This window comes from Centroberyx affinis, unplaced genomic scaffold (genome assembly GCF_046629955.1).
Source record: "Centroberyx affinis isolate AG114_WGS23_722 - 3 ecotype Tasmania unplaced genomic scaffold, CSIRO-AGI_Caff_v1 ptg002360l_1, whole genome shotgun sequence".
NCBI lineage: Eukaryota > Metazoa > Chordata > Actinopteri > Beryciformes > Berycidae > Centroberyx > Centroberyx affinis.
This window is the reverse complement of record NW_027280620.1, coordinates 600,370-610,949: the sequence shown is the minus strand read 5'-3', so window position 1 is coordinate 610,949 and position 10,580 is coordinate 600,370. Positions and strand designations below refer to the sequence as shown.

At 39.9% G+C, this 10,580-nt stretch overlaps 1 protein-coding gene across 2 annotated transcripts; it reads left to right on the top strand.

Annotated features, from left to right (window-relative positions):
- The first annotated feature begins 4,411 nt into the window (after positions 1–4,411).
- Positions 4,412–9,147, top strand: antkmt (adenine nucleotide translocase lysine methyltransferase). 2 transcript variants are annotated; one of them, XM_071533319.1, is made up of 6 exons: positions 4,412–4,462; positions 4,989–5,153; positions 5,425–5,529; positions 6,006–6,146; positions 6,757–6,807; positions 7,154–9,147. In XM_071533319.1, the coding sequence occupies exons 2-6, from the start codon at positions 4,992–4,994 to the stop codon at positions 7,376–7,378; spliced, it is 684 nt and encodes a 227-aa protein (XP_071389420.1). In that variant the 5' UTR covers positions 4,412–4,462; positions 4,989–4,991; the 3' UTR covers positions 7,379–9,147. The 2 variants fall into 2 exon arrangements, with proteins under 2 accessions (XP_071389420.1, XP_071389421.1); XM_071533320.1 differs by lacking the exon at positions 4,412–4,462 and having other exon boundaries at positions 4,971–5,153.
- The last annotated feature ends 1,433 nt before the right edge of the window (positions 9,148–10,580 follow it).

Here is a 10,580-nt window from a genome sequence, read left to right as displayed (position 1 = left end):
TTTACAGCCCACTAATTACGATGTAACTAGTTTGTAATTATGGGGTACTAATAAAATAACAATGCTGTAGTTACAGGGTAACAAAACAAGAAGTCCAGGAATTAATTAATTGTGCTTACTTATAATAATAATTTGATGAGGGGTTTTTTTTGGTTGTTTTTTACAGAAAACAAGTGGTCTATTAAAAGACGGCCAAACAGCCACATTTAGAATAAATATTGATTATATTGTTAGTAATAGAGGTATAGAAAATGTTGATGGCCAACATTTACTAATTCCATTATACTTTCACTGCTTTAGGCTACAGGTTACCCATAACTGCAGGAATAAAGGTGTGTTTTGAAGAAATGTGCAAAGACACTAACAGTAGTGTGCAAATAATTGTATTCAAATAAAATGATTCAGTTGTTGATTTCTGTAAAGTGGATAGGAGGATGACAGGAGTTCAGAAGTGGACTGCAGGTGAGAGGGTTTTCAAGCAGGACTTTGGCTCATCTCCTTCTGTCTGGCAGGTCTGATGGAGCGGCGTCTCTGCTGTTGCAGCCATGTTGTCAGCAGATTTCTTCTTCTTCTTCCTGAATATGCGGGATAGCCAAGAAAAGAAGCCACGCTTCTTCTTCTTTGGTTTTGTTGACAGGCTGTCTTTGGCACTAGAACTCTGAGGTCCTGTAGGTTTGACCAGTTGGATGGGTGAAAGTGTGTTTTCCAGGGTCAGACCGGACAGATCCTTGATGTCCTTTACAGTTTCAACCACAAGGCTTGGTGGAGCTTTGACCTCAACCTGGACGGCTGGAGCCTGGGACTCCTGAAGGAGGTTGGTTGATCCTTCCTTCAGCAGGTGAATCAGTGTGTTTTCAGCAAGAGAGACGGGGAGAGCCTCCTCTGAGGTGGAGATATTGTCAGGTCCAGCAGAGAGGACAGTGACTTTTGTTCCCTCACAACATTCAGGCTGATGCAGGACGGTGACAGAGCTTTCAGCAGTGGCCTCAATCTGTGCACAAGAGTTGACCGTTTCCCTCTTGATGATAAAAGGACATTGTTCTTCCTCCTTCTCCAAGTCCTGGAGGAACAGCATCAGTTTAGAATCAGCTTTGACGATTGGCTCCCATTCATCAAGATAATCTTGAGTAGGGGCATGGTGTGCAGCGCAGGCAGCCATAAATGTAGAACTCACTGATGAGGAAGCATTCATGTGCTTTTTACCAAGTTCCTCCTCCTCCAGGAGGACCGAGAGGAACTGCATCAGGTGAGAATCAGTGCTGTTGACAACAGGTTCCCATTTGTCAAGCTGGTCCAGAGTCGGCCCATGCTGTTGGGAGCAGTCAACTGCAAATCTAGAGAGATGTGATGAAGCGTAGAGGAGCTCCTCACCAAATCCCTCCTTCTCCAAGTCAAAGTGGGATTTGATCAGTGGCTCCCACTCATCCAGGCAGTCCAGAGTGGATCCACAGGGTGAGCAGCAGTCAGCCACAAATCCAGATGTGTCACATGGGGGAGCATAGAGGTATCTCTTTCCAACTGCCTCCAGGTGGTAGTCATCGTCAAAACCAAAGGGGGAGTGCTGAAGCTGCCACAGTCTCTCAATGATTTTGAAGTCATCAGTCGTTTGAGCCTCATGGGATGGGGTCTCAACAAGGTGGAGCATGTTGGATTGAGCCTCAACATGCTGAGCTGGGTGGATGGATGCTCCAGCACTACCTAACGCTGTGTCTTCAGTCATGAGAGGAGAGTCTTTCTCTGTGGGAGGAAGGTCTCCTTTGTCCATATCCAAGAGAAGTGCATATGCTGATGAAGCTGTGCTGACTATTGGTTCCCATATATTGAGGCTCACAAATCCATAAGCAGGTTTGGAGCCGAGACCAACAGCAGACTGAGGTGAAAGGTCACAGTCGAGCTCAGCAGGACCTCCAGAGAAACTAGAGGCTTCAGCATAAAGGTATTGCTCCTTATTCAGGACTTTCGCAAACATGCAGTTGAAGTTTTCATGGCGATCGTCATTAAGGGCATTGAGTCGAGCGACCATTTGCATGGATGCTGAAAGAAATGCAATGGCAACATCTTAATAATCAAATAAACATAAGGCCACCTGATGTAGCTTCATTCAAGGTCAACATGCTTCATCATAGTCCATATAAAGGAATTATCCAACCACACACTTTTAGACTTTGTTGCCAGTTTACTCACATCTTTATTTTTCTTATAACATTTGCAAAAATAGGCTTAAGGAGCGAACGCGTTTCGCTTGTTGCTTCATCTATCACCTTTCATCATAGTTTTGTTTCAACAACAAATCTAACTGTGAATTTACAATGTAAATCAAACTAAGGAAGCACTGGACACAAATGCAAATCCTTCAACACAAACAACTAGTCTATTCTGACTGTCTCTTGTCTGTTCAGCAAAATCCTCTGTACTAATCTTTTTATGTTAATTAATACAATTAAAAATACATGTGGCTTACCAAGATGGAAATCACTCTCCATGTTTTCCTTTCTAAAAAGTAAATATTGTTGATGTTTCTCCAAACAAATGCAATGTGAGTTTTCTGTCTCAATGTGCAGGTGAACACCGATCAGAAAAGACATCTGTGAGTCTGAGTCTGTGTTCAGGTCAGCCTGTCTTTATGACACTGACATTCTAAATTCTATGAACTCTGCTGCATTCTGTCCAGCTGCATTATGACTCATCAGATGAAGCTCAGGCTCCAGTAAACTTTGAAGACAGAGATGTCTCACTTTGTATATGGTTTATACATGATTAAAAAACACATAACTGAATATTTGGAATTTGTATTAAGATACCGTATTTTTTATGTGGAAAACTTCTATTTAATTGCTAATTCCAATTGCACTTTCACTGTTTTAAGCCACAAATTGGCTCATTCTAATCTTACTACTACCTACTACTACTATTACCTATTACTACTACCTACTATCACATCTGAGGGGATACTTTAGGAAGTTGTTCATCTTCAATTCAGCTTTTCAGGTATAGAATTTCTCTTTTCCATAACAACCTGTACATCAATACATGTAGTTACTGTAATAGAAATGGGTAGCACTTTACAATGGCCTTTTTCTAGTGCATGAACCTTTAAGCATTGATAACATTAGTTAAGTCCCTCCTAATTACGTTATTGTACCCTGTAAAAGTATGCAGTAATTACAAAAACAGTAACGCATAACTACCTTATAAATCTCTCATAATTACAAAATTGTTCCCCTTAATTCCCGGACTTCTTGTTTTGTTACCCTGTAACCACAACATTGTTATTTTATTAGTATCTCATAATTATTCATAATTAGAAGTTCACAAATTCCCTACTCAAGTAAAAGTGCAAATACTCATTTAAAAATATACCCTGGTAGAAGCTGAACTACAAATCCTTTATTCAAGTCAAACTTCAATTTACTTTTATAAGTATAAAAGTAAAAGTCGTTCTCTAAATCCCAGATGAGAAAGAGTCTGCAGCTCAAATCACTAACCCTAACCCTAGCAGCTGAATTCACTAACGTCACACACACTATTCAACGGCTGACAACCAATCTGTATACTATGCAGCTCAAATCCACCTAGAGGAAAATGTGTTACACAGTCTGCCTCACATCTTCCACTGCCTCTCTGCAGTGGAAGATGCTGTGTCAGCATGTGGTGTGAATATCAGATCTGTACACAGTGGTTTATGGAGGTACTGACCCTGACCACTTCAAATATAAACATGAACTTGATGTAAGCTGCACTGATAAGAAATGTAATACAATCTTGGCCTTCTGCTGCAAACATTGATTCCTTCTGATGAATGTATTATACACCTCATGAACTGAGGCTGCTTCACCATACTAGTTCTTCTATCCAATGTTGCATCCAATGGGTATGGAATAAAAATCACAGTGTTTAAGATGACATCCTTCTTGTTAAGGTGACTTAGCACACGTTTTGGAGGGTGCAGTTTGTATTGCTAATTTCTGTTTAATAATTTTGTTTATATTAACTGTATTTAGCCTATATAGCACTTAAAAAGCAGAGTTACAAAGTGCGTCACAGGAATAAAAGAATAGTAATAGGAGGAAAGGATACATGACAAAGTAATATACATAATACAAATACATTCCCAGAAAAACCTACAAAGCTACAGAAAATTATGATAAATAAGCAACATTCCCAACACAAGTTAAGTAAAAGCAAGTCCAAAAAAAACTATGGTTCTATTTATTAACTGTGGAACGAGTAAATATATTTGTTCACTAAACAAAGATCAGTTTCATTCTCTTTATCAGCTGATTTGTTCACTGTGCACACAGTAGGTGCCAGACGCCGCCGGGTATCCAACAAGCGTCAACTCCACTCAGACGTGAAGCAGGCGGAACTAATGTCAGGAAGCTCGTGGATTTACGGAATATTTCTCAGACGGATTGAACGGTGCGGCTGAATAATCTGGCCGGGTCCGTTCCCACTCTTGCAGGTCAGTGATATAATATATTAATACTATAACATAACAATAATATAATGTGTTCATGGTCAGTAAGATGTTTTGTCAGTTTAGTAGCAGCACCGTCATTAAGTTGTTTGTGTGTGGTAGTGTGTGTATCCGAGGCCAGTGAGCTGTTTTGTAATGACAGTGTTGCAGCCAGGTAATGTAACTGGTTGTTAGTAATAATAGCCAGTTGTAATAGAGTAGTACATATAGTGTTACATTTCCTGGAAAAAAAAACAAAAAAAACAATGTGTGGGCTAGCTGGAAGCAGCAACACGTGTGCTTGCTTTGATCCCTGTTGAATTCCTTGGAAAGAGTTTATCCATTTGACCACCAATGTCACAGTTCACTCTCAGCCATGGATCTCAAGAAATGTTATATCAAAAAGTTGATTACATCTACATCAAGATATTACTGTATTTCCTAGCTTGATAGATAACTACATCTTTTTTCCCTGTGAGTTATAATGTTTTCTATACAGTTACTTACACTATACATTACATATTTCATGCAGGTAATGGATGATGACGCACCAGATGAGGTCCTTGCTGAGTTCAAGGACAGGCAGCTCGGGGCTTGGGGTGTTGCTCAGATAGCTGCTGGCACTGGGCTCGCTGTCTATGCTATGTGGGTGGGAATCCTCCAGCCAGGCTTCCGAAGAGTCCCCCTGAGGCTGCAGGTACAGGCTAACTCCTCATAGACCTACCTGTTGATTTAACTAGGAGGCCGTGGTGATGATGATCACAGTTTTAGCTTGTATTTTAATACACTGCTAAGCCCAATGTTGTTGAAAGACCCTGAGCAGGCAAAACAAGCTGTGAGAGGAACACGTAAGATTGGTTTGATTTATTATGATCAGAAAGTCATAACCCATCTTCAACATTTGTATCTCTGAGAGGCTTGAGAAACACCACTCCTTTTCTCAGTAGCTATTTAAAAATTTGTCACAGGTCCCATACCTTCCTGCCAGCAAGACCCAAGTACAAAATGTGATGACGTTGCTGCGGGGTCGACAGGGAACCCTCGTGGATCTAGGCTCAGGTGACGGCCGCATTGTAAGTATAAGCTAGATGTGCGGGTTCCTTTCACTTAGGTAAATGAACCTGAATGCATACTAGGCTGACAAACAACAAATGACAACAATGTGTGATCAGCATTGTGTGTGTTTAAGATTCATATTGTACAGAATCAGAGACTTAAAAAAAACTCGATAGCAATAGCTTGGTTGTAAGGCTACTAACTTAGAACCTGTGCTCATTATCAACTAGTGTGCAAACTAGGTCTGTCATGTAATATTTGATATTCCAGGCTCTGAAATCAACTTTTCAAGCTACCAGGTTTGGAAATCTACCAGAAAATCATGATTTTTCCAGAAAATAGATTGAGATAGACACAAAAACATTTAGTGGACATTTTGAGCATTTATTTAAAAACCAGCAATTCATTCAAATGGGTTTTAGGATAAACTGCATTTCATTTAACAGTTTGGCTGTGCTTCCACATTTGACCGTGGTCATTTTTAACTGTTAAGGTTCTGGAAGCCCATCGCCACGGCTTCACTCCTGCTGTTGGCTATGAGCTCAACCCCTGGCTGGTTTGTCTGGCGCGCTTTCATGCGTGGAGAGCTGGGCATCATGGAAAGGTGTCATACCGCCGAGAAGATCTGTGGAAGGTCAGAAATTTGTCTATTGGGTTATTGTATTGGTAGCATTCCTATTCCAATTTATAAAGGACAGCTATTAGGACTGGGACGTTATATCAAAATTAAATATATCGCAATACAAAAATGTGACAATATGTATTGTGGGGCAGAAAAATGAATCACGATATTAGCTCCATTTTATTCTGCTGTAGTAATCACAAATGAGACGGCTTGCCCATCACAATTTCACAAGCTCTCCATCGATATCATATTATTTGCACTTTGTAATGATATTTTTAAATTGTTGTTTGCATTGTTGTTTACACTGCACAGTCATACTTTGTCATTGAAACTTTGTTCATTACATTGTATCATGGTTGCATTGAATCAGAATCCCATATCGCATATTGAATCGTACTCAATGTGCGATCGATTGTCCCATCCCTAATAGCTCTACATCAGTTACCTAGGCAGTAAAGTTGGATTCACTAGAAGCTTTATTTATAAAATGGAACAGTTGGCAGATTTATGACACAAACCAGTGTGAACAAATATGTTCACTGTTCAAAAATGTTCAGTGAAAACTACAGGATGAATTATATTCATTATTGATTGTGAATTTTGTTGCATCTCATCACAGGTCGACTTGACACACTGCAAGAATGTCACAGTGTTTTTGGCCCCCAGTGTGGTGAGTAGCATAGTAGTCAACATATGGGTACCGTCTGAACTACTGTTTCTGCTCTGCCTCCATGGTTAACTAGCCTAGCACTAGCTGAAACTTAATTATTCCCATGTGGCAACACATAACAGGCCACCAAAAAGATCAATTGTATAAATAGCATTGAAAACAGTTGACATATTTCCATGAACAATTTAATCATATGGAATAATTATTTTTGGCCTGCAAAGATTTTTCTTGGCAGGAGAATAGTTGAGGTACAGTTGCTTTCAGATGCATGGGTCAAATAGCCTGTTCAAGCATTGCAGGAAGTTTCAGATTAACACATTTTTTTGTATGTGCTTTTGTTTCCTAGCTGTCGTTGCTGCAGGAGAAGTTGCAGGCTGAGCTTCCTGATGACGCCCTGGTGGTAGCTGGACGTTTTCCCTTCTGTGATTGGACACCCTGCAGGACTGAGGGACATGGTGTGGACAGAGCCTGGGCCTATAGCATGCAAGCCCAAAGACAAAACACCCACATGAAGAATGACACAAACTCTGCTGCGGGTGGAGACCTTGTCAGTGAACTACCCAAGGAGTAAGGAAGCACTCGGAACAGTTTGCAGCTACATTGATTTTCCTTGTGTGTATACGTTGTCAGAATTTCTTTTTAATGTGTGGCTTGACCATTCATCATGCTAAGAGTCTTCCTATCACCGAACAACCAACCAAAATGCTAGAAAATAACTGCTTTCAAGGTGCAAATAGGCTACACAAGGAGCGTTAGGTAAATTTTGAACTCAATTTCACTGTCAAAATAGATCATTGCGCATCGCATTTTTTTGTGTGTACTGTGTTCCCACCACTTTGTTCCTAACACACTTCACAACACAAGCGTTTATGACCAAATCCACAAGAAGATGTTACTGACAAACTGAGGGCAGTGTATTGTTTCTGTTTATTTTACCAAGAAATCCTTGAGCAATAAATACGAAAACTTTTTGGACAGTAACAGTAAATATAAAGTAATTTTATGGGAATAGGGGCACATTTTCATCTTCATAATTTTTACCACTATGATAAATTAAGTCAGTGGGATGTGAAAGCTCAAGCATTCCATTGGTTCACAATGTGAGCCCATATTGCCAGAGGGCCACCAGGTTTTTTCTCTTGATGATCCCAGGTCAAAGCTGTAGTTCTTTGGGTTCTAGCTTTGGGAGAGAGTTGATCATTAACCGATAGTGAGTGAACTAAGATCATCAGAAAAGCATAGAAACTTTAGATTTTGTGGTGGATTGTCTCTTGAAGATCACATGACTGCAAAATTGGCATGCATTAATCGACAATTAAAGCTCAAATAAGCAATCAGTGCCTCTCCCAAACAATCCATCTACTCATCATTGTGGATGAGTTCATAAGCTACCCAGTTGTTGAGGTTGGGCAGATGCAGCTTTTCCAGTATTGGATAAGTCTTCTCTGTGTTAAGAATCTCTATAGCATCCTAAAATAAAACTCCACCAGTTCTCCAAGTTTGCGACCTACCAAGGATTTTACCACAGCAAGATCACATCCCTCTGGCTTCATGCACACTCTAGGTAGACCATCCGTATAGCCGGACGACAAGGTCTTCAATGGAAACTGCATCCTTTCTCACTGGCTAGTGTTCCATGCCACATAGCACTGCTGAGCGCACCAGCAGAGTTCCTGTTTCAGTGAAGGATTGAAACAGAAATCCCCACAGTCGGCCGCACCCCTCCCAAGGGCTCAGCCTGTGACATCAGATCAAGACAGCAAGGACAAGGCAACGACAGCATCACTCCGTACCAAGCAGTCTAACTGCGGGTGAGACTGTGCTTCACCGCCAGCCCGAGCACAATAGCTAACCACACCTTTAAACAACGAGCCAAGCACTGTGTCAGAGGTCAAAGGCTCTGTTGTCACAGCGGCAAAGGATGGACACTACATCACCAACTCATTCTCATTATATCATATAAGAGGATTATCTCTGAGTTCCCGGACTTTCACCAGAACCTGATAATGATGACTCATGAAGACTGTTGTCACTCTAAGGTACGCTTTGAAGTGTAAAAGGAAGCCTGTACTAACTACACGACAATAACTGTTATGGACCATCATGGACTGCTCCCTGTGAGACTCATACACTCAGTGAGGTTATTTCATCTCATGGAGTGTTGATATTTTGACACTTTAAAAGACTGTTCAATTTCATAGACTGTTCACAACAACTATACTACACTGAAAGAAGTCTGATTTAATGGGTTTTCTTTCAAGCTTCAAGACAATACAAACGAATTTAAAAGGGAATGTAGACTTGATATCTTCTGTAAGTTCAGTTGTTCATTGTCTTGATGTCATGCACTGACAACATTAGCAATCTTTAAACCAAATATGAACGAGTTTTTTGTTTTTATTTCACATTTGTTGTTACTATTAAAATTACTACTACACATTGGTATTATTGATTTATGTTGGTTGGCATTTAGTTCTGGCTAGTTTATTCACTGTTACTCACTGATTTTATTTAGCTGATGGCTAAGTGCTTTAAAACTACCTACTACCTACACCAAGATTGATATGTGCACTAGTGCACAAAAAATTGAAAACCTTGGCCAGATGATTAGGTTAGACAAATACATTTTCCTCATTCTCCCTCTAAACTCTGAAGGGAAGCTTACTTTGGCTAGCATAAGTCATGCTCACATAGCAACTTTGGGCAGCTCAGGGTCTTCCACTGTACAAGAATTGCTGATGTGTTTGTCATTTTGTGTTTTTCAGTTGCGCATAATTATATAAAGTGAATGATAGACTGTGTGAATGATTGTAAATTTTGCTGATGCACATGCTGGACTAGCATGTAGCTACATCTCTGATCTTTTAAGCCCCAACGAACCAGATCACAGATCCACAGGCAGGGCACTGTTAGTCTTTCCAAAATCCAGGCTGAAATCAAAGCATGATTGGGCTTTCTCAGTAAGGGCACTGGTGCTGTGGAACAAGGGCCTGAAGAGATCAGGCTAGCTTCTTCAGTGTCTTTTAAATTAAGATGGTGTGGCAGCAATGACAGCAGTGGGCCCTTTCGATAAGAATGGCTTTTATTAAAAATATGTTTGCAAATGTAACAAACCTAATCACTTTCATAATCATATCTATTGTCTATGAATTGTTCTTGTTGCACTACCTTTGCCTATTGATTTTAGAGCAGTGTGCTATTGTTTGTATATGAATAATTTATTTTGAACTAAAATGTGAGATGGTACTTTATAATTCCATGGTCGCAAAACACCATAGATTTACATATAGATCTTTTTGAAAATTAGTTAATTATTGACTGAATGTTCTCCACACACGTCAACCAACAGAGCCCTAATTGCCTGTTATAAATGAGGAAAGACACGTATGAATCAAATCCCCTGTTTAAATATCCCTACAGAGAAATGCAGACTTTACCAAATTGTGCTCAAGTAGCTCGAGAGGTAATGCAGATAATGAATTTTGAGGAAGAACATTATAAATGAAGGGGTTCTCATAAGGAGAGCAATAATTTTAATAAAACTTTTACTAAACTATTGATCAGGTCAAGCAAGGCTCTGATGATGATGCATTGCCTTGTATATATTGTGTATATGTGCTTGGGTCTTTGTATGTTTTTGGCAGGCCAATTTATAGGCCTAGTAGGCTACTATATGGACATTTCAATAGGCTTATGAGTAAACTGTAAACAACATTTTGAGGAATTTTAATGTTATTTTAATGTACTGGTAATTTCCCATTAAATATATTGTT

Excerpts from the sequence above, each read along its gene's own strand:
- antkmt (XM_071533320.1), top strand. The coding sequence starts at position 4,983 with ATGCAGGTAATGGATGATGACGCACCAGATGAGGTCCTTGCTGAGTTC. Across the intron at positions 5,530-6,005 it reads GCTCAGGTGACGGCCGCATT|GTTCTGGAAGCCCATCGCCA; the intron begins GTAAGTATAAGC and ends TTAACTGTTAAG. Across the intron at positions 6,147-6,756 it reads GCCGAGAAGATCTGTGGAAG|GTCGACTTGACACACTGCAA; the intron begins GTCAGAAATTTG and ends ATCTCATCACAG.